Source organism: Scyliorhinus torazame, chromosome 10, assembly GCF_047496885.1.
Source record: "Scyliorhinus torazame isolate Kashiwa2021f chromosome 10, sScyTor2.1, whole genome shotgun sequence".
NCBI classification, from domain to species: Eukaryota; Metazoa; Chordata; class Chondrichthyes; order Carcharhiniformes; family Scyliorhinidae; genus Scyliorhinus; species Scyliorhinus torazame.
Window position 1 is genome coordinate 32,996,032 of NC_092716.1, and position 27,041 is coordinate 33,023,072.

The 27,041-nt window shown below is 45.8% G+C and overlaps 1 protein-coding gene across 2 annotated transcripts in view; it reads right to left on the bottom strand.

Moving 5' to 3' along the window:
* Positions 1-27,041, bottom strand: part of cmip (c-Maf inducing protein) — a 281,360-nt gene that overhangs the window by 66,654 nt on the left and 187,665 nt on the right. For both annotated transcript variants that reach the window (XM_072517927.1, XM_072517928.1), the window contains exons 4-7: positions 19,301-19,462; positions 18,926-18,967; positions 15,062-15,124; positions 14,300-14,380 (exon numbers count right to left, since the gene is read on the bottom strand). In XM_072517927.1, coding sequence (XP_072374028.1) covers positions 14,300-14,380; positions 15,062-15,124; positions 18,926-18,967; positions 19,301-19,462 — 348 coding nt within the window. The remainder of the gene's footprint in view (positions 1-14,299; positions 14,381-15,061; positions 15,125-18,925; positions 18,968-19,300; positions 19,463-27,041) is intronic.

The following is a 27,041-nucleotide window of genomic DNA, read 5'->3' on the forward strand; positions in this document are numbered from 1 at the left end:
ATGCTATTTCATTTTAAAGTGCTAAGCAGGAACTCGCATGGCCCTTCAACTGTGTGGCCATCTATACTGTCACTCACAGAATATAATTAGACAAAATGAAAAAAAAGTGAAATTTTTACATGCCTTCCAACTCAACTGAAAACAGATGTTTTTAACATAACAGATACTCGTCAGTAAAATTGTAACTCTAGCAAGCAACTTCTTGCCAAATCAAAGGAACCTGCTAGGTAATAATACAACATGGATTACCATTACTCCTAATATCCATAGACAGCCTCTGGCAGGAGGCAATGACTGAAAGGCTTAAATTAAAATTCCATCTTTAGTGAACACAAAAATCTGTCACTGTCTGTTAATAAGTTTCAATATGGTTAAATGCATAAAGTGTGTCATCGGCCATTGAAAAATGGAGGGGTAAATAGATAAGAATTCACCCCACTTTCTCTGTCTGTTAGCTTTGACAAAGAGTCACTGGACTCGAAACGTTAGCTCTTTTCTCTCCCTACAGATGCTGCCAGACCTGCTGAGATTTTCCAGCATTTTCTCTTTTGTTTAAGAATTCACCCAATCCTGTTTTAGGGAAATATATCGCCTCAGTTCTGTAAATCATAAAACACAAATAAAGGTGATACGGGTGAAAGCACAGCCTATGGCAGGCTTCACTTTCAACTACAGGATGAACCCAGACAGAGTACTAGGGACTTCAAGATGAATTGCATTCATTTCTGATTTTTGTGGATCATTAGGATTTAAATCAAAGGATTTATCCAGTGAGACCTTAAGCAAGTGTGCATATCATTGTGTTATCTTAAATCCATTTATGTATTACAAATTAACAGATTAGGAGAATGTGAGCTCCATGCTAAATCAATGCTCACAATAGGAATAAAAGAAATTTGTTCTAATAACTACACCTCATTTTGATGGCATTTTGTTTGCACATTACACTCGTGCTAGTAGCCTAGATACGTAAATTCAACACAAGCCGCTTCTGCCGCTCATGAATATCACTGCCAAATAGAAGTTGGCTTTGATTGGGAAACCTAAGCTCCAATTAAGCTTGGACTAAACAATGCAAATCCTGAAGCTCTTTTCAAACTAGGATCAACAATGCAGAAATAAATGATCTCAGTCGTACCTGGGATTACCAGTTCACACTATGGCTGATCTAGACCTACTTATTACAAAAAGGAGCTACACAAGTCGTCTGTTGTACTGAGGATTTGGAGCTTTGAACTTTGGTGAAATACCCATATTTCAAATTTAAACCTTTCAGTCAGTGGGATCGCTGCCAGCTATGATCTTTTCGCAACAGCTGTAATCTTCTGTCTCAAAAGGGCCTGATTTCGATCTCCTGTTGACAGTGAGTTCAATCACCCAGAGGACCAAATGACGGCGAGGGAATTGAAGTTTGGTTGAATGGAGTACTGAAGGTTACAAACTTGTTATAACCTGCCTACTTACCATTGGCTGGGGACTAATGACAATCCCACAATCCTGTGGGAGTATGAGCTTCCCCAATGAGGGGGGCGGAGAAACCATTAGTAAACTCCAAGTATAAATAAAGCTGGCCAGTTTGGAAACAGCAGGAAGGAGTGTGCAGCAAGGGAAGTTGCTGCTGCTGTTATATATAGATATATATATATATATATATGTTATTGTAAATAAATGTTATTACTTTGTATCCTTAAACCTCGTGCTGGATTCTTCGTGGCCCTCACAAAACTGGCGACGAGGATGGGATTTTCTCGGCATCGGCCAATTCGGCAGTTTGCGCCCGGTGACCCAGTGTTCATTCGGAATTTTGCTGGCGGTGCCCAGTCGTCTCCAGCGCAAACATGTAGACCACGTTCGGTCCAGAAGACCATCCCCTCAAAAGATTCGCCGCCCCCGGAGCTCATTTCTACAGCCGCAGAGACCAGAGACAAGGGAAGGTAGTCCTCACAATCTTCCACTGGTGCCTCACTCGAAGCCTGCGCAGGTCGTTACAGAACCGAATGGGGATAGAGACGCTGACATGACCGAGGCAGCAGACTCTGACTCCGAGATGGAGACACAGGATGCATCAGAGGGGGAATCCTCGGGTCCACGGGCTGTGGATGTACAACCGTTGCGCCGTTCATCACGGAAGCGCCGGTCTCCGTCTCGTTACACGCCGCCTGATCCAGCGCCGCGTGCAAATGGTGTCCGGCCTGCGGCAAAACGAGTCCGACGCCCTGCTTCGCCAGGGTCTTCGGTGGATTCCTTGGACTTTGGGGGGGGGAGGGATGTTATAACCTGCCTACTTACCATTGGCTGGGGACTAATGACAATCCCACAATCCTGTGGGAGTCGGAGCTTCCCCAATGAGGGGGGCGGAGAAACCATTAGTAAACTCCAAGTATAAATAAAGCTGGCCAGTTTGGAAACAGCAGGAAAGAGTGTGCAGCAAGGGAGGTTGCTGCTGCTGTTATATATATATATATATATATATATGTTATTGTAAATAAATGTTATTACTTTGTATCCTTAAAACTCGTGCTGGATTCTTCATGGCCCTCACAAAAAAAACTCCTCCCAAACCTGGGGCGGGATTCTCCGCAATCGGCACGATGTCCGCTGACCGGTGCCAAAAATGGCGTGAATCAGTCCGGCATCGCGCCGCCCCAAAGGTGCGGCATCCTCCGCATCTTGAGGGGCCGAGCCCTCACCTTGAGGGGCTAGGCCCGCGCCGGACTGATTTACCCCCCGCCAGCTGGCGGGAAAGACCTTTGGTGCCCCGCCAGCTGGCGCGAAACTGACTTTGCCGTGCAGCGCATGCACGAGAGCGTCAGCGGCCGATCACTGCATCCCTGCGCATGCGCAGTAGAGGGGGTCTCTTCCGCCTCCGCCATAGTGGAGACCATGGCGAAGGCGGAAGGAAAAGAGTGCTCCCACGGCACAGGCCCGCTCGCGGAACGGTGGGCCCCGATCGCGGGCCTGGCCACCGTGGGGGCACCCCCCAGGACCCCGGAGCCCGCCCGCGCCACCTTGTCCCGCCGGTAAGAGAGGTGGTTTGATTCTCACCGGCGGGACAGGCATTCCAGCAGCGGGACTTCGGCCCATCGCGGGCCGGAGAATCGCCGGGGGGGTGGCCGGCAACCGGCGCGGCACGATTCCCAACACTGCCGAATATCCGGTGCCGGAGAATTCGGCAACCAGCGGGGGCGGGATTCACGCCAGCCCCCGGCGATTCTCCTACCCGGCGAGGGGTCGGAGAATCCCGCCCCGGTTCTTAGAGCACTGCACTTGTCTTAGTCAATTCTTACCTTGTTCGTGTCAGAAAGGCTGCCCGAGGGCAATACGAACATTAGCAGCCAACTAACCGTTCAAACAGCTAACAATGATGAAATCAAGCACAATCTGGCTAATGAAGTCAAGAGGTTTGTGACATATCAATGTTGCAGTGTTGAAGGGCTTTTCTTTTGTATGAGGTGATCAGCTGAGGCTCTGTCATATTAAAGTTCCCATGTTGTTATTCAAAGAAAATCAAGAGAGCTTTCCTGCTGTCCTGGTCTATTTTTATTTTTAATCATTACTATCTTGCTGTGATGTGGTTACGTTGTCTACTGTGTTTTCTTTCACAACAATAACTACGGATGGAGAGTATGTATTTGCTGAACACCTGAAAAGTACTATATAAATGCAAGGTTTCTTCCTTTTAATTTCTCTGAGGAGGTAAAATCTTATAGGGTCCTCCGATGGACCCAGAAGCTCATTTTGTTTTTATTAAGAGGCCATTTACCTTGGCCAATCCACCTACCCTGCACATCTTTGGGTTGTGGGGGTGAGACCCACGCAGACACGGGGAGAATGTGCAAACTCCACATGGACAGTGACCTGGGGCCGGGATTGAACCCGGGTCCTTGGTGCCGTCGGCAGCAGTGCTAACCACTGCGCCACCATGCCGACCCCCACCCAGGAGCTCATGCTGGAGATTTATGCACCCTCTCAGCCTAACACCAAAACCCGCATGCAAACCTGTTGGCTGGCAGCTTGGCATAGGCCTCTCCCGCTGCTCGGTGGTGGCAGGGTGAGTTCCAGGGATAGGGTGGAGGCGTGGGTTTAGGTGTGGTGCTCTTTCCAAGGGCCGGTGCTGACTCAATGGGCCAAATGGCCTCCTTCTGCACTGTAAATGCTATTATTCTGTGATAACCAGGTATGAGGAGGAGTTTGTAAGTGTTCCCTTCAACAAAACTTTAAGGTGGGTTTTCTAATGATGCATTCATATGGCGTTTAATTAGCACCAGGCAATCTGAGAGTGTGTTGATCCTATCTGGGTTTGTAAGAGCATCTTCAATTAAAATACTATGGGCATTGATGCTTTGACTGAGTACCTACACCCTCCCCTGCTCCCCTTTAGTGTCAAGGTACAAGCTAAATTAACCCATGTGAAGAAAGAGCAGGCTGGACTTTACGCTTCCCTGCTGGCAGGTTTTAAGGCAGGGAAGTTAAATCCAGCGGCCAGTCTTCCAAAATCCACTTGCCTGCCCCGGCACCACTGCAATTTTACTAGTGACTGAGGGGCATTGGGTGTCTACTGTGGAGACTATCAACCCCGTAACCCCACCTTAACTTTTGGACACTAAGGGCCAAGTTAGCATGGCCAATCCACCTAACCTGCACATCTTTGGACTGTGTGAGGAAACCGGAGCACCCGGAGCAAACCCACGCAGACACGGGGAGGAAGTGCAAACTCCAAACAGTCACCGGATGCTGGAATTGAACCCAGGTCCCTGGAGCTATGAGGCAGCAGTGCTAACCACAGTGCCACCGGTTTTAGAGCACTACACTTGTGTTCGTCAATTCTTTTTTTAAAATAAATTTTGAGTACCCTTCATTTTTCCAATTAAGGGGCAATTTAGCGTGGTCAATCCACCTACCCTGCACATCTTTGGGTTGTGGGGGTGAAACCCATGCAAACACGGGGAGAATGTGCAAACTCCACACGGACAGTGATCTAGAGCCAGGATCGAACCTGGGACCTTGACGTCGCAAGGCAGCAATGCTAACAACTGCGCCACCTTGTTGCCCCTTTGTTAGTCAATTCTTACCATATTGGTGTCATAAAGGCTTTTAGCCCAGGCAGCATTCACAACACTCAGATGCCTAAAAACCTCCATTCTATGTGGGGATGGATTATTAAATTCCAAAATGCTGATACTTTTCAAGGCAAACACCCAAAATGAATGCCTGATCATCTCTATAATATTAGAGATTGAACGCATGACTGTCTGAACTCAATGTGACCAGTGTTAGGCCCATACCAAGTATTTGTCAATAATCTTTAAACTCAGTGTTGCAAATGTGGCAGTGACAGTAAAGTGCCTATACATGCAAGGCCATTCTTTGTAAAATGCGAGGAGATTGCCTATCAACTTAACAAGACTTTGCAAAATAAAAGTGTTCTTGACACTTGTGTAAGTTAACCTTCCTACACAGGCCTTACACATTAAAATCGCATTTTTGTTAGTGGAAGTGAGAATATCAAACGTGTCAGTTCCCACACGAGTGCTTTTGCTTGTGGACCACAAGCATGACCAAATTATAATGATACGTGACTTCACAGCTTCTCTACATCTGCAATATGGTTGGCTTCTTCTTTACTTGACTTTGAAATCCATATGCTCATGGAATGTTGACTCCATGAAAATATGACAACACACAAGGAGTACTTTGATCACTTGCGTGCACAAATCGTAAAACATTGAAAGGCCGTCAGTTTTAATGAATGGAAATTACGGACCTATGATAACCTAATGTCTGAAACCAATAGGCAAGATCCAAGCAATGATCATACCCATTCATGATTTATTCATACAAGTTTAGTCCTACGTGTTCAAAGGTGTGTTGGATGAACAGAAGTAGAGGTAGAACTAGCTGCAGGAAAAGTAAGTCCCATATGTGGTTGCATCATTAACTACGAACCCATTTAAGGGAGGTTAAGTTGTACGAAGATGCATGGGCTCGAACAGACTGTGCTCATTTTAGGATGTACGTACGTTCATAACTGCAAGTGGAATATTCTGACACAGAAAATAGTAGCGGTTTAGGACATTTTTGCATTCCAGCCCAATAGGCATCTGCCGTTTGCATGCCTTCCAATCTTACTAGAAGCAGCCAATTATCAAGCTGTTTCTGCATTTGCCATTTAATTAAGGCCAACGGGCAGGACCATGGCGTGGGAGGCAGAATGAGAGGGTCTGCAGCAGCGAACAGCCGCCAACCCCCCTCCCTCCAAGAAGAATTGACATTGCTGAAGGAGGTTGTTGAACAGGTGGGCACGTCAAAATGGAGGCAATTTTGGGTGGCTGATGAGCACGTTTAAAAAATGATGGTCAAATGATTGTGGCTGTGGCTATTTCGACCTTGCGGCTTTGTCACTGGTGGTTTGGCAGGAGGGTCTGGTAGCCCTCCGACATGCTGTCTGGAACCCACCATCAAGTAGTTGTCAAGCTCCAAACTCAAGAGTGGGCCCCATCCAACATCAGGGAAGTTCCATCGGCGTGGAATAATAGTCCTTGACTGGGGCCCTAATTGGAGTGATTGGTTACACACTCCATGAAGTGGGCTATGAATTCTCATGCCACCCCACCCCTGGGAAAATTGCTCAGAGGAAGAACAGCATCGGGGACCTGGCCTGATGGGGTTTTGTGATACTTCACTGGCATCCCTCTCCCTCCAAAGGACCGGGAAGATTCCGCTCTCTGATTATTCCACAAGTTAATGTTTGTTCGGGCAAGTGGAAAGGAAATATCTTCTCCTTAAAGAGGAAGAGAAAATGAATCATAAAAACAGGATTCAAGCTGCTTTCAGAGACATGGTTAAGATCAAAGGAGCTGGATTACCTTAATCAAGAACAAGAGTACACAGCACTGGAGATTTGCGGGGGGGGGGGGGGGGGGTGGAATAAAGCAACAGAATTTGTGGAGACAAAAGATTAAAGTACAGCAAAAACAAGCACCAATCATTGTTGGTCACATTGTTTAAGGGCTCGCACATTTTGACCGTGGTGACCGATTAACCAATGTAATCATTTTTGGAGCAATATGCAATTTCCTATTTGCGTTATTAAAAAAACAACTCCTGTTACTCAATAGCTGATTCTGAAGAAAAAGGAGTGGCCTTAAACAAGTTGGCATGATGCCTTTGAATTCTTCTGTCCTCCTGCCCCAACCCAGAAAAATAAATAAAGAGGAGCTTGTGTCCCAAGCCAAACCACAATTTTATCTGATTCAAATCTATTTTAGAAGTATATGCTGTCCGCCTCAGAAAAGCCAGTGTTGACGTTTGTGGATTCCTGTGTGGATTCTAGTGTTTTACTAAACATTGAGTATATTTGTTGAGTGTATTCAAAGCTGAGATCGATAGGTCAGGCAGGAGTGCGGAGTTGAGGTGGAAGACCAGTCAGAATCTAATTGGATGGTGGTGCTGGTTTGCATAGTCTATTCCTGCTCTTATTCTCGTGTTCTTCACACTAAACAACAGCTTGTCAAGTGAATTCTCTCTGCGTACAAAGTGTAAATGTATACTGGTGATAAACCTATTTTCAGTTGGAATAATAAAAATTCACCAGGACACCGCTCTCAAATGCATTCTAACTGAAAGGAAAATGGAAATGATAACGTCTCATTGACTGCCTGATTTCGCTGGTTCACACAAGATTTAACATTTGCAATTGTTGAGATGTATTTTACTGGAAATTTACACACATATACATTGTACTTTAAAAAAAAATTAATTCACACAATGTGGACATCACTGGTAAGGCCAGCATTTATTGCCCACCCCTAAACTGAGTGTCTGCGTGGGTTTCACCCCCACAACCCAAAGATGAGCAGGTTAGGTGGATTGGCCACGCTAAATTGCCCCTTAATTGGAAAAAAATAATAATTGGGCACTCTAAATTTTTTTTAAAAAAAAGACCAGGGGCGGGATTCTCCCCTACCCGGCGGGGCGGGGGGTTCCGGCGTAATGGAGTGGCGGGAACCACTCCGGCGTCGGGCCGCCCCAAAGGTGCAGAGACTTTAGGGGCCAAGCCCTCACCTTGAGGGGCTAGGCCCGCGCATGAGTGGTTTCCGCTCCGCCGGCTGGCGGGAAAGGCCTTTGGCACCACGCCAGCCGGGGCCGAAAGGTCTTCGCCGGGCGACGCATGCACGGGAGCGTCAGCGACTGCTGACGTCATCCCCGCGCATGCGCAGGGGAGGGGGTCTCTTCCTGTTCAGAGTCAGCACATTGCTGGGCATGCAGAGTCATATGTAGGCCATACTGGGTGAGGATGGCAGATTTCCTATCTTAAATCACGTTAGTATACCTGTTAATGACAATCTGGGGCGGGATTGTCCGACCCCACACCGGGTCGGAGAATCGCTGGGGGCTGGCGTGAATCCCGCCCCCGCCATGTCCCGAAGTCTCCGCCACCAGATATTCGTCAGGGTCGGGAATCGCGCTGCGCCTGTCGGCCGGGTCGGGAATCGCGCCGCGCCGGTCGGCGGGCCCACCCCCGCCGATTCTCCGGCCCGCAATGGGCCGCAGTCCCGCTGCTGGAATGCCTGTCCCGCCAGCGTGGATTAAACCATCTTTTGAACGGCGGGACAAGGCGGCGCGGGCAGACTCCGGGGTCCTGCGCGGGGCGATCTGGCCCCGGGGGGTGCCCCTTTGGTGGACTGGCCCGCGATCGGGGCCCACCGATGCGCGGGCGGGCCTGTGCCGTGGGGGCACTCTTTTTTTTCCGCCTTCGCCATGGTCTTCACTATGGCAGAGGCGGAAGAGACCCCCTCCCCTGCGCATGCGCGGGGATGACGTCAGCAGCCGCTGACGCTCCCGTGCATGCGTCGCCCGGCGAAGACCTTTCGGCCCCGGCTGGCGTGGCGCCAAAGGCCTTTCCCGCCAGCCGGCGGAGCGGAAACCACTCCGGCGCGGGCCTTGCCCCTCAAGGTGAGGGCTTGGCCCCTAAAGTCTCCGCACCTTTGGGGCAGCCCGACACCGGGGTGGTTCGCACCACTCCATTACGCCGGAACCCCCCGCCCCGCCGGGTAGGGGAGAATCCCGCCCCTGGTCTTTTTTTTTAAAAAAATATTGAGTGCCCAATTATTATTTTTTTCCAATTAAGGGGCAATTTAGCATGGCCAATCCACCTAACCTGCTCATCTTTTGGTTGTGGGGGTGAAACCCACGCAGGCACGGGGAGAATGTGCAAACTCCGCACGGACAGTGACCCAGAGCCGGGATTCGAACCCAGGTCCTCAGCGCCGCAGTCCCAGTGCTATCCACTGCGCCACATGCCACCCTAATCTGGTCTTTTTTACAGCTGCCATTACCAGTGCTCGCTTTTTATTCCCTTTTTATTGAATTAATTAACTGAATTCAAATCCCCCAGCTGCCATGGCGACAGAACTCAATTCTCCAGATCATAAGTCCAAGCTGCTGGAGTCCAGTAACATAACTATTACCATTACCATAATTAGATTACCAGACCAGTAACATAACCATTCCTAAACCTACATTACTAGAACAGTAACATAACTATTACAATTACCATAATTAGATTACTAGTCCAGTAACATAACCATTACTAAACCTAGATTACTAGCCCAGTAACATAACTGTTACACTACCATTTTAGCAATTCTGACTGTTATTGGAATGGCATCAAACAAAGTTTGGGGTCAGAGTGTATTGCTGGATATATGCCATGGCTTCTAGCCTCAGGCTCTGGCACTTTCCCGGCTACAGGATGTCGTATCATGTCACTGAATTCACATCAATACTTCAAAGTTATCCCTGTGGCATTATACTTAATCATACAAACCTATTCAAATGGACTCACACTTCAGCTGACATGAATTTCAGTCTTCGGACAGTCAGAAATATTTGTTGAATTTACTTTCATTAAACAAAGAAAAGGTTTTTTCTTGTACAAACCCACTGAGAAAAGAGACTCAATAAATATCATAATTCCCACAAATATTGCAAACACTACTGGAAAAGAACAGCATTGTCAGTGTCCCCAAATTCCTGAACTTTGAAGGCAAATAGTGTGGCAAAATTGATGCTACTATACCCATCTTCTAATGTCATGGAAATTCAATGTGAATTGCAATAAATGTGAATCAATTACTTTCCATGGCATTTTGAACAGCTGCTAAACCTCTGCTACCCGTTTTGCCACGAGTCCGGTGGAGCTCATGATAGAAAGTTAATTAAAAAAAATTTTTTTTTTTTTTTAAAAAGAGTACCCAATTATTGTTTTTCCCCAATTAAGGGACAATTTAGCGTGGCCAATCCACCTAACCTGCACATCTTTTGGTTGTGGGGGTGAAACCCACGCAGACATGGGGAGAATGTGCAAACTCCACACGGACAGTGACCCAGGGCCGGGATTCGAACCCGGGTCCTCAGCGCCGCAGTCCCAGTGCTATCCACTGCGCCACATGCCGCCCTGAAAATTCATTTTTTGACATTCAGAAGTACAGTATCAGTTTGGCGGAATGGAGACAAAATGGCATGACAGTGACATCCGCCTTTTAATTAGATCCACTTTCTCACTGACCATTCCTTAGTCATGCTAGGAAACCTATACGAGTTGCTTTCGTTTCTGTACTGCATTTAACCCAACTGAAATGTAATTAAACCTTCCAAGTTAACATGAATAGATACCCATTTTTCACACACATCTTTGAGCTGTTCAAGGCTGGAAATGAAATATTACCGTCCTTCATAAAAAGTTTGAACATCAACGATTTTACATCAAGCACAGCATTGGCTAGATAATTAATAAAGAATCCACTGCACTGCCCAGCATTAGACCTCAAATCCATTCTCTGACAAGCACTCATTCTTTTGGCGCCTTCCCTTGACACTGTCAACAATAGGGCCAAATTATTAATGGTTTCCTTTCTAGACTTGTTTGTTCCAAGATTTAAGTTACACATGATCCTGGTTTTACATGGCCTCTTGAAACAGTATTGTTCTACGTTAATCAAATGCAACCCGTGCAAAGAAACGCAAAATCGCATCTATATAACACACTAACTTCAATAGTAAATCCATTTTGAGATGTTCGAACCACAGTTAACATCAGGATTCCCTAATCCTACAATTTAATACGCTGCGGTCAAGTTATATCCAATTATTGCAGGAAAGAGTAAATGAAACTCTTCCATTTCAATAAACATTCCTTCTTTTCAATGCCAAGGAAAATTCAACTGCAATTCCATCAGGGTATATTTTACTCTGGTCGTTGCCAAGTTGTGAACCAACTGCATTGCTACACTGCCAATAACAACAGAAAAAAAAAAAAGGGAAATGTAATCCTTGGCCCCTTCAGCATGACTTTAATCTGTCTTGTCCACCTCCGTATATTCCACAAATCAAGATACTGACTTCTTCGCCAGCATTGTTACTCTTGTTTGACAATGATGAGCAAGATTTTGAGTGTCCATTTCACTATAGTTTATGCCATCATCAAATTTGAAATAATAAACATATATAACTATTGAACCTTTTTTTTTATATAGCCACAAGAATCCCATTCTGACTGTGCTTCCTTTTTTACAGTTATTGTTGGGCACAGCACATTGTTGCTCTGTTTGAGCATAGGAGCAGCTGCTGTCAGACAAAACAAAGTCCAAGGTCCAGCTGGTCTGCCTCCTACCATTCTGATGGTTGCATGATATAACAATAATGCGGAGTTGTTGACCAACCATTGCAGTCAATCGCCATCTATTAGTCGACAGCAGGCCTCGGCATGAGGTGAGAAAATGGTGGAAAGCTTTGGGCACCAACTGTCCTCTTCCTTCTAAGCAGCTACCCGGGTGTCCCGTCTCAAACCACTCATTCACTGCATCTCCAAATATGGATCGGTGTAATTACAATTGCAACACATTGATTCCTTCTGTCATAGTTAATTATTTACAGTGTCCCAGGCTGCGTCTGCATGATTCCCCTTTCACTGACAACATTATCCTGTATATGGACATAAAACCTAGAGAACAGAATTTATTTCTTTGGCATGAAACAAGAACAAAGTTTCTGCTATTGATTCCAATTTTCCCAATGCCCTCAGTTTGATTATTGTTGTATACATGGTGCTTTTCTATTTAACTTTGCATATTGTTGCAATTTTTGAGTGCTGCATGCATTTTTGTTTTGCACTTATGTTATGACTCAGTGTATCTAATTTAGGCTTATGGAGGCATGTCCAACCTTCCAGCATCACACAGTGCCCCAGTTCAGCCAGAGCATCAAATTAAAATTGAACGAATGCCTTGAACTACGCAAAGTAAACTGCTCTTCATGACAAACATAAATTATAAAGCAAAAATTTGCTAGGAATCGAATCCTTATCGGATTGCACAGCAGGTTTGGCTTTGGCAAAGTTTACAAGTGCGCAAGTAAATTGCCCAAGTCACTTTTAAGGTTTTCCTAAATTGGTGAGAGGCTACATAAATTCACTCTAAGACCCGCCTAGTGACACGAGCCTTCTATAAGTGACCATGAAACTGTTGAATTGGTATAAAATCCCAAACAGTTCATTCAAGTTGTTCAGGGAAGGAAACCTGTCATCTTTATCCAATCTGACCCATATGTGGTTCCAGTGCCACGTCAACAATGCTCGACCCTTGGGTCAGAACTCTCTCAGCTGCTTGGAGGCAGGGCTGGAAGCTAGGCTGCTGGGGAAAATTGCAAAGAGATGCACTGGGCCAGCTCCCAAACACTTTTGCATCTCCACGGATTTTTGCTGGGACCGCCATTGGGGCACTAATGCCGACCCGCCCAATGAAGAAGTCGGGTAGGTGATTAACCTGAATTTTACCACGGCATTCCTCTTTTCCCCCAGATTCGACTGGGACGCCCACTGTGTCCATGACGGAACAGCGCAAAGGAGGCGAGGGGATTTGGGGGGGGGGGGGGGGCTCCTATGTTATGTTAGGTCTACGATCAATATCACTAAACAATGGGATGCCTGCATTCAAGTGTCTGCAGCAGAACCTCAAGCAGCCTGCTGCCAGTGAGCATGCTGTGACATAAGAGAATCAGTGCAGTCCCTTTCTCTTCACCTCCCTCTTGCGCTCCCAGTCACGGTAGCTGCACTCTCCACAACAGCTGCCAGCCAACTTCCCATGGTGGCTCATGATTGGTCCTCCTCATCTCATCAGTCCCAGTTGGATGATGAATGCGAAGGCAACCTGTTAACTCCCATAAGATCGCAATATGATGCGCACAATGGACACATGCAGAGTCCGGACCCGGAAATGGTCCTGTACTCGAAAATGTTTAAAGGGGAGAAGATTCCGGCCTCAGATTACCCCTGAGATGGGACAGCGAGCTATGCTATTCTGCCAAACTGGTTCAAATGCCTGCAGTGGCTCGAGACGCAGTTTGTCATTGCCCTCTCAAGAGCAACTAGGAATGGTCAACAACACTTGGCTTTGGCAGTGATGCTAATAGCTTGGAAATCAATAACAATATGAAAACCTTACTGTTGACAGCAAGGTTGAGTGACAAATGTTAACATTGCAATTGACAAGGACATTTGTTGACAGAAAACCAGGATCAAACATTATTGCACTTTGAAGTAAGATTTTTTGGGAAAGAATTGCAGGCACTTCACAAGATAATTAATATATACACACATATATATATTGATATCCACAAAGTTTAAAATATAGATTTGAAATATATACACATACACACATATATAAATGCTCTGTTTTGCACCAGGAGGAGATAAATCTGCATTGTGGTTGACCCCTAACTACCCTCTGAAATGGCGACCAGTTCACGGGCAATTCAGGGTTGCCACATCTCCTGAACAAATGTGAAAAAGAATTCATCAGTCAATGCCATTAAACAACCAATAACTGAATTCAGTGAGCATTCTGGAAACAAGAAGCAGGCTGCCTTTTCTTGGGGTTTCCGAATCCTGTCTAACATGGACAGCTAAAGGCGGTAGGTGGATCGGCTGCACCCTCACAGGTCAAAGGACCCCACCGTCAATATAAATATTTGTGCTGCAGCCAGAGGCCACTATCTTCCAGCCACAAACCTTCGGCAATCTGTTTCTACCAAATTTGAGCAACTTGTTCTGTGGTAAATTAGAAGCACGAATGATACGTGTTCTCTTCCAGCTGCTGTCAGAGCACATGATGCATTGAAACGCATCTATTGTATGAACAGTTCATATTAAAGGGGAATTCTGACATTTCGCTGTCAGGGGAGATAGTTTTAGCTCCGGAAAACTCTGGGTGTGGATGATATAGATTAAATACAAACGTACCATATTGTGTTTGAGGATTCTCTGAACCACAGGTGTGAACACTTCGATGACGACCATCGATCGAGGCCTCTCTCTGCAGTGCTGCAAAATAAAACAGGTTTGAAACTTCCACTACATGGGGCATATGATCAGAGAATCACCATCAAAAAGGAAAGCTAATTTGTCTATCGTTCTGCTGCATGCTCATTTTAAAGCAACCCAATCTGTCCTATTCCACTGCAAAGATTTCCTTCACAAGTAGATATTCAATTTGCTTTTGAAAGTTACTATTGAATCTGCTTCTTTTATCCGATTAGAAGAACTGGTCGTATGGAAACAAAATTCTCCTAATCTGAGCTCTGGCGCCTTTGCCAATTATTTTAAATCTGTGTCCTTTGTTTACTGACCCACCTCCTCTGAAAACCCTACATAATTTTGAACAATCTCAATTAAATCTTCCTTTCCCTTTCTCTGCTCGACAGAGAACAATCCCAGATCCTCTGGTTTTTCCACACCTGGGCCGAAATCATTAATCTGATTCCAAGAGAATCCTTCAGATAGCACTTGATTAATAACAAAGATCAGTCACATTCGCAAAATGGTGGATATTTCCATATGCTTTGCCTTAATTGGCAGCTGTACCTGTACAAAGTATATTATGCGGCTTGGTTCCAAGTGATTGACAGCAAATGCAAATTTGAATTGGATTGTGTTGCACAGAACTGTTCTAGCCTTCCTCCCAGCAAGCACGAGCATACATAAAGAATGACAAGAGACATGTACCTTGCAGAAAAACTCGCAGAGATCAGGAGGAGGGTGGTTGTTTTCTAGCAACGGTGCAATTGCCTGAAGGACAGAAAGACGACACTTCAAATTATTCCACATTCCTGCTTTTGGCAAATCAACTTATCCTTCTTCAAATAGGTTTGTGAATGATTTCCAAAGGAAAGTCTGAAGGAAAGCACTTTCTGTTCAATGTCATTCCCTCACCAAGTCTCTCTTGTGATGCACTTAGATTTATTATCTTGTTGCAAGTATCCTCAACGTGCTCCCTTCTGGTAACAACGGTTACAGTGATGGTCGCCAAACATTCTTTTCCAGCTTTATATCCCAGTATTACCCCCCACAATAAGTTGAACTCTGCAGCAAAGTCATCAAAGTAGATCACTGGCAATTTCTCCCTGAGACCTTCCTTCTGCCGAAGAGCTGGGTGGGATAAAGGCGAGCCCCCTAGTAATAGGCCTTCCCTCCCCCAATGTTCATTAGTGAACCAGGCAGGAGGTCCTGTGCCTCATTTGGTAGTTCCCCTGCCTCTGAACCGGGAGCTCCAGGTTTGAGTCCCAAGGCAGGTATCGCTGGCCCAAACATGAAGCAGTTCAAACAGGTTGGCAATTAATCTGCTAATCCTTGCAACTTCCCCCGTGTTCCCCGAAGGGAAAACTATGCGTGGGGAAGATACAAAACAAACAAGTGAACCAGACGATAACAAGAACAGAAAATGCTGGAGAGACTCAGCAGGTCTGTGGAGAGAGACTCAAAGAGTTAACGTTACGTGTCTCCAACAGGACTCTTCATCGGGGCCCTGATCAGAAGTGAACCAGGCTAGCTGATTGATCATCAGCTCTACTCTGAAGTACTGTAGGACCTGCCTAGCTCAAATAGATTCAGTGGCAGCTGACTCTCCTGAATGTAACCCAATTATGATCGGCATCATGAACAGCCAGATATGGGAGATAAATTTATCCAAGAATGTGGAGATGAACAGGGCAAATATTCCAGTTGGGTTGCTCACATTGCAGTTATCCAGTGACGCTGTCTACATGCCTGCATTGTAATAAATAATCCTTGTATTTATACTGAGACATCACGTTGAAACATCTCAAAGCACTTCATGCAGTTACTTTTGAAGGGCAGTGACTGTTATGCAGGCAAATGCAGCAGTCATTAAGCAACAGCAGTGTCCCATAAACAGCTTTGTAACTTTGCTGCAGAGGTCTGCACCTGTTGTTATAGGAGTGAAAGCAATCAGCAAGAGATGTGAACACCATTCAAAATATAATTACCGCCTCACAACTCTCTTAATCCCCCACTGCCTCAGTAATGATATCTTGTTCTTTTTTTACATTGGGTCCAGATTGAACCACAATTTGCTCCAAATAACCATTGAGAAGATTAAAGCAATTGTCTTCGACCCTGACCATCAACACTGTTCCCTCACTACCAATTCTATATCCTCCCCAGTTACTGTCGCAGACTGCACCAGACTACTTTATCAATGGAATCCTGTTGACCCCAAGTAGAGCTTCTGAAATGATACACTCTCCGTCACAAACACTGCCTATTTCCACCTCCGTAACATATCCACTTTCCACCCCTGCGTCAGCTCATCTGCTACTGAAATCCTCACCATTGCCTTTGTTATCTCCTTACTCAACTATTCCAGTGTGCTCCTGGCTGGTATTCCATCTTGCATAAATGTGAACTCATTAAAAACTCTGCTAATCACATACTAGTCTGCTCCCCACTACCCCTGTGGTCACTGGCCTACATTAGTTCCTGGTCCACCAGTGCCTAAAATTTATAATTCTCATCCTTATGTTCAAACGCCTCCATGGCCTCCCCGCTCCCGAATGTTGTAATGGTTCTATAACACTGCAGCTCTGCAACTCAGAAAACTTTATCTTCCTCCAACTCCAATGCAACACACTGTCCCTCTCCCGCCCCACCTTTGACCAATTACTGGAGGCCAGGTAGGCCCCATGTTCCTCCTTGAGCCCTCCCTCCCCCTCCTTTAAAGGGTCTTCTTCAAATTTTAACCAAGTATTTAGTTACTCTTCTTATAATTGCTTTTTGTATTGCTTCGGGTCGATTCTTGTCTGCCTACACTTTGCGAATCACCTTGGGATGCTTTCCTACATTAAAGGCACTGAGGAAAATGTAAAAACTATTGTTGGACGCAGCTAGATGAACATTGTGGCATCCTTTGCAGTGACCACTAATGGCATAATTTGGTGCTTTAAAAACACTGAGTTTTGCTTTGTGTTCTATAGACAGTAATATCTCTGAAAAATGCTGCTCCAGATAGATACAGCAAGAACAGCTGTCCCTGGATAATGTTTCATTTTGCCAAAGTATTGGAAAATTGACAGAACCTCTGAATGTGGAGAAACAATTAGGATTAACTGGACATTCAATGTCTGCACTGGTTAACGTGACGTATGTGATGATAAGTGAATACAATGAAGGGATATGTCGGGGGCGATTCTCCAAAATGGAGACCAAGTGCTTGCGCCGTCGTGAACGCCGTCGCGTTTCACGACGGCGCGAAACAGGCCCGGGTACGACCGATTCTGCCCCCAACAGGGGGCCAGCACGTGGCTGGAGTCCGCTCCAGCCTCCCTTCCCGGCGCCAAATGGGTGCTGCGCCAACCCGGACATGCGCAGTTGGGACCCGCCAACCTGCGCATGCACGGGGGACCTCTTCCGCGCACCGGCCCTGACTCAACATGGCGTCGGTGGTCAGGGGCCGGCCGCGCCACAAAGTATGCCGCGGGGGGGGCACCGATCGGTGGGCCCCGATCGCGGGCCAGACCCCATCAGAGGCCCCCTCCCGGTGAAGGATCGCTTTTCCCCGCCCCACAGGCCGCACCCCCCCCGACCCTTCACGCAAAGTTCCCACCGGCAGCGACCGGGATGAACAGGGCCGGTGGGACTCTTTCGTATCCGCGCAGCCGCTCGGCCCATTCGGGCTGGAGAATCGGCGCCCCGCCGATTCCAGCGGCCCGGGGCTAGCGGCGCGTCAAACGTGCCGGCGCAAATGGCGCCGGTTCTCCGCACCTCAGAGAATTGCGCGCCGGCGTCGGGGCGTCGTGGCGCAGTTGCGGCGATTCTCCAGCCCGGCGCGGGGCTCGGAGAATCGCTCCCGACATATACACTGAATCTTTCAAAAGGTCAAACTGGTCAACATTCATAGAATTTACACTGCAGAAGGAGGCCATTCGGCCCATCGAGTCTGCACCGGCTCTTGGAAAGAGCACCCTACCCAAGGTCAACACCTTCACCCTATCCCCATAACCCAGTAACCCCACCCAACACTATGGGCAATTTTGGACACTAAGGGCAATTTATCACGGCCAATCCACCTAACCTGCACATCTTTGGACTTGACTTGGACATTAACTTGAGTCTCCCACTTTCTCACGCTGCTCCAAAAGAGCCACACAAGCAGTTTATTCTCATCTATTTGGCTGTAATTGCTATATTAAATATTTGCACTTTTTCTCTGTTGACTACTGGGCAAAAGGTTACTATTGCAGTAAAGGCCAGGAGAAAGGAACAAATTCTACAGGTTGGTGATCCTGGCATGAAACTTCAGATGGGAGCGAGGATTGGTAAAGGGTGTGGAGGTCAGTGATATCAATCAGCATCCTTATCGCTAAAATAATAAGCAGACACTTGGGAAGTGCTGAGAAATGGCTGCATTGATCTCCCTGTCGAGATGGTTAATCTTTTTGTCAAATGAGGACTCTTGCTGCAGGTGCTAACTTGTAAAATTTGCCCCAAACCTGCAGCCTCATTAGAGAGTACTGCAGGTCCTATGCTTCACCTGCATAACGCACTGAACTCCACTCATATATACACACTTACCACAATAATATTTTCATGCTCCTGGGTAGTTAGTTTGAGGTTCTGGAAGGGTATAAAAGAGGAAAATGAAATTAAAAAAAAGTAATAGCTTATCGATACATTTATATTTTAAAAGTAACATTGGCTATAGCCAACAAAAAAATGTTTTATTTAACTTAGCCGGCTTTAGATTATGGACAACACCAGATTGCGGTCCTTTAATGTCAATCTAGAGTTAATAAGATAGTCCACCCTCCATTGCATTTCAAAACTTTCAGCAGAATCGATACATTTTAAGATGGGCGCCAGGAAACAGCTTAATTTGAATTGGAATGACATGTGCCGAAAAAAGGCCCATTTCAAAATCATCTTGCTTGACTTTTATTTGGTGCATACCTCTGAGAGAAGTTTGGAAACTATCTCCAGTGGTGCTTGGTGAATGGAATCATCCTGAAGTGGTGAGAATAATGCCATGTCTACTAGAGTTCGAATCTCCTTCAACACAACCTCCCAGCGGCTCGGGTTACTAAGTACCTTCTTGTACTTGTAAATCTTTTTCTAAAAGGAAAGAGGAAGAAGGGAAAAAATATTAGTGAAGAAATGGAAAACACTTAAAACGTGAGATGACGGTCAAAGAAATTCGACCTGTAAAGATTTCTATTTAAATTTAGCCCGTCTGCACTGTGGATTTAGTGACCACAGACAAGTCCAAGGCGAGTGGATAACGAGAAACCAGTTTTATTGCAAAGTCTATTACCCTCTTCATGGGCTCCCCGTCCCTCAGTGGGGGAGCTTGTACTCAATGAGGCTCACGGAAGAGTAATTGCATTGCATTTGGTATATGTCCAGCCTGGGTGCCCCCAGTTTGTAGTCCATGCGGGAAGATGGATTCTCCGTCCCCGTGCCAGCCGTGATTTTGGCGTCGGGGTGCAGAGAATCCAGCTCCACAAATTACCTTCGGAAAGTTATCAGTTATAACAGACGGGTATCCCTCTATGACAGGAACACACCATGGGCAGGATTCTCCAATAATGGGGCTATGTCCCCACTCCAGCATCAAAACACGGGCATTTCACTCTGGGTTTTCCTGAAGAAAGTCCAGAGTGATTCTCCTACCTAAAGGGGGCTAGCAGGGCCCAGGGGTGCTTCTTGCAGCTCCGGCTGCGGATACGGGGCCCTGCACATCTGGTTGGGAGTCTGCGCATGCGCTGGGCGGCGGCCCCGTGCGTCATGGCGGACTCACACCGCGGACCGGCCCCAAAAATATAGGCCCCCCGAGATGGCATGCACCCCCGGATCGGTGGCCCCCGATCGCTAGCCTGACTCCGCAGCCGCCACAGGCCGTTCCCAACAGGCAAAACGTGGTTAGAACCATGCCGTTGGGAACTCGGGCAGTTTTCAGCGGGGGGCCTCTGTCAATTGCCCCCTACCCGCGCCGCGCAGCCCGCGCACGCGTGATTTGCGGCAATTCTCTGGGGACCGGAGAAACGCCGGAGCGGCGTCGGACCGGATTTCGGGGTTGACGCCAATTCTCTGCCCCCGTGCAGATCGTGATTTTGGAGTGGAGGCTCGGAGAATCCCGCCCCTCGCATTTGTAGCTTTGCTGAAAGCTTGTGTACCCGACATATTTGGTGTGCATTGCATAGTTCACCCAGAAGTGCTCTGTGCTAAACTTGACAAGGGAGGCAGACTGAAAGCTAAAGTGATAGTTTTTTTTAAACTTCCTACGTGCTCACCCCCTGCATCACCATCAGTTCATGCAACTTGTGGACCAAATTGAAACAAAATATGGAGGCCTTGTCATGCTCACTGAAGTGTGCTGCTTGAGCCATGGCAAAGTACTGGACTGCTTTTTTGCACTTCAACCAGAAATCCACCAGTTTCCTGCAAAGAAGTCTCAAATATACCCAGAGTTAGAAGATGAAAGCCGGGATTTGGATGTGGCTTTTCTCGCTGACATTACTGGTCACCTGAACCTGTTGAACGAGTCATTGCAGGGGAAAAATCACCTCTTGCCCTTATTAGCTGCTGGTGTAAGAAAATTCATATTGCCCCTGCAGTTGATGTCCAAGCAGTTACCTTCAAATGACTGCACTCACTCCCCAAGTTTGAAAAGAATGGCGGAAGAACACTGATCAAGGAAATAAATATGATCCATCATTACATCTACAAGTGCCGTCTACAACTTAGCATGGCCAATCAACCTAACCTGCAAATCTTTGTGACTGTGGGAGGAAAGCGGAAGACCCAGAGGAAACCCACGCAGACATAGGGAGAACGTACAAACTCCACACAGACAGTCACCCAAGGCCAGAATTGACCCCAGGTCCCTGGCGTTGTGAGGCAGCAGTGCTAACCACTGTTCCACCATGCCACCCTGTGGATTCTATGTGTCGATACTTCACTTTTATTATGTGCCAGCACATTTTGCAACGTATCTTTTTCAGAATTTCTTTTAGCAGGATATGATGGAACAGATTTAATTCTTAGAAACTAAAACCAGTTTCTTCGCATTACTGAGAATCTTGCCGTTTGGTCACAATGGGTCGACACCCAATCAGCTTCTGCTTATGTTACAACTGTACGAGCGGCGACTGACATAACTGCTAATGCTGGCGAAACACAGAATGGGGTTGAGACTGCAACCCCAGCCATTCTTTGATGATCATAAAAGTCATACTTGTCACCTGATAGTCACAAATGTTCGATCCACCAAATTAATCTTCAGTAATGAGTGAAGTTGTCCTGTTGATCTGGAGGTCCTGCTCTGAATTCAATCTCAAGCAAATTGGCCCCCATCTGTTCTATTCTGTCGACCTGGTATTTATGACAATCCCCTTAACTCAAGGGTGAAAGGAAAATGGGGATAATTCCACGAGGAAGCTACATGTATTAATATACAGAGCCCTGTTCTTTGCAGACAGAAAGTACTTACTCGTTACAACTAAACAAAATAGGTGATAGCTATTTTCTGGATCACTCCACAGGGATTTGGCCAATCAAAGTTAACCTGCTTGGCTTGAATTTAAACAATGCTTGGCAGTTAACTGTCAGTCATCGGTTAACTGGTGCATTCTCCTTAGCATCACCTCTACCAATCAGAGTCCACTTGCCAACCCAAACAGCACTCTCTTCTCAGTAAGTATAAATTGCTGTTCCTTTTACATTTGCTATTCTTGCAAATAGTCCTGATGAGTCCAAGATGAAAAGTTTCAACTTTTTCCTTAAACATATACACTTGACCGAATGTTAAAGAGAGGCATGTGATTCCTGTTACCTCTCCGGGTGAAGGCATCATATGTGGATGGCAGAGCCACAGACGAGGGATGCTCCAGACTCAATCCACAGTAATTGCATAAATTAAAAAAACTGGGCCAAGTTTATAAATTTCAAGTGAAATAGTGATAAGAGGTGCTCTGATTAGTCTCAGAGCTAGTAGGAATTAAAGTCCGACTAAACAATTCAGCCCCTTTGTCAGTCGCGGTCTAGCTGTCTTTCTAAAGGTTGTTTCAGTCCACAATCTTCCTCATTCTAAGGCACTTCCAAAATAATCATGAAGAGTAAAGCAACTTTGGTCGACCATTGTGATCAATGTCAATTGCATTTTTTGTGCCAAATCACAAAGTTATTTTCACTGGTGATGGCTGGTGAGAGTAATCTCAAAGTTCTGAAGTAAAGATGTTCATACTATACTTCGGCCTCTCTGCAATTATATTACAGGAGAACTAATTACAAATACCAACCCCCCCCCCCCCCCCCCCCCCCCACACACACACACAAAGTCAACAGAAATGTGCTGGTATGAGTGCAAAGGTTGCTCAGAAACTAATTTTTCGATTAACGTGAAAATGGCCATTGTCCTTGCTTTACATCCTCCACCGTGTCCCTATCTGCTTCATAGAATCATAGAATTTACAGTGCTGAAGGAAGCCATTCGGCCCATCGAGTCTGCACCGGCCCTTGGAAAGAGCACCCTACTTAACCCCACACCTCCACCCTATTCCCGTAACCTAGTAGCCCCACCTAACCTTGTGGACACTAAGGGGCAATTCAGCATGACCAATCCACCAGACCTGCACATTTTTGTGGGAGGAAACCAGAGCACCTGGAGGAAACCCACGCAGGCACAGGGAGGAAGTGAAAACTCCACACAGACAGTCACCTGAGGCCGGAATTGAACCCGGGACCCCAGAGCTGTGAGGCGGCAGTGCTAACCACTGTGCCGCCGTGCCGCCTCCTGCCACCGTTTCTCCACAGCACCAACCTCAGCTCCATGCTATACGTGCTGTTGATCAGCCTGCGTCTTTGGCTTCCTTTGTTTGCCTCCTCTAATGCTATTTTTATATTGCCACTATTTTAATTTGGATTCTCGGGGATTAACAGCTGTGAGTTGGTTTCCAGTGCTCTCGTTGCCAAATCCAGCTGCTTTGTCTCTGCGGCAATGATGTGGAACTATAGAAGGTGGCCCTGTAAGCGTACGGCAATCATAAGGGAATTAGCAGAGTGAATGCCAGGAGTTGACTCGCAGGCACTGGCGGGTCTTCTGGAATTGAATGAAGGTCGAGCCAACACAAGTCCAGTTCACGCAACAGAAAGTGAGGTATCCCCTCCTAATGGGGAGAGGACGAGTGAATTCAATCTGATGCTGTGCTGTGTTTGCACATCACTAACTGAAATCAGCACTTCCCATTGTTCATCACAGGCTGTTTAGCAGGAGCTGACTGATAATCCAATCATCACCTACGTGTATTTGTTTACATTCTGAATGTACACTGAACCATGTGAGTATGACCTGGATCGCAAACCATAACCTGCAGCAGCCACTGATCTTTGACAAGACACATATTAAATAAATAAGAAAGGATGTACCTTATTATAATTAAAGGGCTAGTTGGAGGGAGATCTCTTCATGTTAAGGCATCTGCCCTTCAAGGAATGTCAGCATTTTAGCAAGATTCAGTTTGAATGTCTTGCAAACACGCAATTGTCAAGTTTTCATTGATCTTTCTTCCATACAAACAATATGCCCATCATGCCTGCGCTGGTTCTTCATAAAAAATAACCAAGTTTAGTTCCATATTCCTTTTTTTTAAAAGAAATTTAGAGTACCCAATTAATTTTTTCCAATTAAGGGGCAATTTAGCATGTTCAATCCACCTAGCCTGCACATCTTTGGTTGTTAGGGCGAAACCCACGCAAACACGGGGAGAATGTGCAAACTCCACACGGACAGTGACCCAGAGCCGGGATCGAACCTGGGACCTCGGCACCGTGAGGCAACAGGGCTAACCCACTGCGCCACTGTGCTGCCCTTTAGTTCCATATTCCTGCCATAACTCCGTTAAGTTCCTCTTCCTTTAGTCTCCGTCTAACTCCATTTTAAAATTATTTATGGAATCAACTTCCACCATCCTTTCAGGTCGAGCATTCCAGATCTCGACAACTCAATGAAAAACATTATACTCATCTTCTCTCTACTCTTTGTTCCAGTCATTTTGAATCCATGACTTCCAGTTATTGACTTACTCGCCAGAGGGAATATTCTCTCCCTATTTACTTCATCAAAACCTCTCATCATCTTGACACAACCTAACCCTCTCGGTTTTGGTGTAACATCCCTTATTAATAATAATAATAATAATCTTTATTAGTGTCACAAGTAGGCTTACATTAACGCTGCAATGATGTTACTGTGAAAATCCCCTAGTCGCCACACTCCGGTGCCTGTTCGGGTACACTGGGTGAGAATTCAGAATGTCCAATTCACTTAGCAAACACATCTTTCGGGACTTGTGGGAGGAAACCAGATCACCCGGAGGGAACCCACGCACACACGGGGAGAAGGTGCAGCCTCCGCACAGACTGTGACCCAAGCCGGGAATCGAACCCGGAACCGTGATAACCACTGTGCTACCGTGCCGCCCTTGAGGTTTGGTTGGAAATATTCCACCATGTTAGAAATGAATTAATGATGGTTCCTGGTGATTAATTTTGTAGATGAAATCAAGAAAAATTATTATTTGTACACTTAACAACAGCTAATTCAGTGGGCATGTAAAATAAGACTTAGAACTTAGCAGGGATGGGCTTCCTTTTGCAAATTTTTCCCCAAGTTGGACTTTTAAATTACCCACAATTGTATATTTTAACATAAACCAGCAATAGTTTTAGCAAGACAACAGCCAGAAAATTGTACACATTAAATTTCATAACTTTAACAGTCCATATTTCTCTAAAAAAGCAAATTTACATTCAGGAGGGGCTCTGATGGTTAAGTGTGTCTTAGTTTTTCCCATTTAGTTTCCAAGCAACGTTTTGTCACATGCATAGCTGCACAATGTTTTGTATGTTTGATGAATCCCAATATTTGAAAATTTCATGCAGGCAATTTGTTTTAGAACCAAGTACTGGTCGTATCTCATAACGGGTTATTATCGTGTTGCCTTGTGTGGGACTTTCTGCTTATAAGTAGGTTGCCACATTTCCGATTCTAACAAGTTTTCTACATTTTTATAAGAACTTCATTGACTGTCATGTGCTTTGGGACACCCTGAGGTTATGAAAGATGCAATATAAATGGGAGGTTTTTCATCTTCTTTAATTCAGAGAATGCACCTAAAAATCAGAAAGGAGTGATGGTGGGGTTTTGTAGGGTAGGGCGAAAGACTGAACTGTTTATTGTGTGGCAGCTTCCATCCCATAACAAGAGGTGAACAATTAACCAGTGGCTAAGTGTCCAGAGTGACGTGTTACCGATAGAATATAGATTCAAATTCTTCTAAGCTTTGCTCCATTTCATGATTCAGTGTCAATTTGGGGAAATGTAACTAGCATTAGAAGGACTGAGCTCTTTTAGTTTTTACCACCCTCTTGACCCTTTCCTTCTGAGGCAAAACTTCCCACCACATTTCTGGGCGAAATAATTACATCTATGACCAAAGCTATGACTGTAACAGAAAAAGCACCCTTAGGCAAAATACTCCTACGGCCTGCACAGTCATTTCTTTACAATACAATCATACAAAACAACCACTACAGTGCAGGAGGCCATTCAGCCCATCGAGTCAGCACCCACCATCTGAAAGAGCACCCGACCTAGGCTCATTCCCCCGCTGGAACCCCGTAATGCCACCTTACCTGTACATCCCTGGACACTAAGGGGCAGCTTTATCATGGGCAATCCACCTAACCTGCACATCTTTGGATTGTGGGAGGAAATCGGGGGCACCCGGAGGAAACCCACGCAGACACGGGGAGAAAGTGCAAACGCCACACAGTTACCCAAGTCCGTAATTGAACCCGGGTCCCTGGCGCTGTGAGTCGCTGTGTTGACTTTGCATTCCTCTCATAACTGTAGTGCCATTGAGTGTGGAATGTGTTAGCCAATGTGGAAAGGTTCATTCTGCACTTATATGACCAAAGGAAATGGAAAATATTTTTGTCTGCAGATTGCAGGACCTAGACATCAAAATGGTTGAATATTACTTGGCTGTATGTACTGTGGCTCATAATAGTTGGCTTGATTACTTGTTTTCCAGGATGAGCATGTTTATGTTCTGCTGGATAATTGTTGCAATTACAGAGCAACAGAGAACATGGTGTGAGTGGTCTAAACAGGCTTCTTGATCTCCCAAGACTGACACACAAGATGGTGCTGCACAAAGACCACCGCTGTAATTAGAAGTTCTCCAAATAGATATTCATGCAATGTAATATTGTTAATAACAGCCATGACATTGCTTATTAGGTTAAGGACCCTGGCTCCAAATTTCTTGAAAAACATACATTTAAATAACCATTTCAAGGAAATGTGGATGTTCTCATAGGCACTTTTAAACCACATCTGAATTTCCTCAACCACTGTCCCCAATTCAGCGTATCCTGCTTCTGGCGCTTATTAACATAGCCCTACCACTACCACCATGTAAAAGACCAGAGAATGGAGGTTTCCTGAGTTAATGGGTGTACATTTCTGACTAAAACTAAAGGTAGAATCCTAGCATATTCCTGGGGTAGTAGGCAGATTGTAAATATTTTTTTTAATGTGCCCCTTGCTGAGACCTTCTCTGAATTTTTGAATTGGTTGTCACTGCATCAAAATAAGTGACATTCATATAGAAAAGGTCTTATCTACACC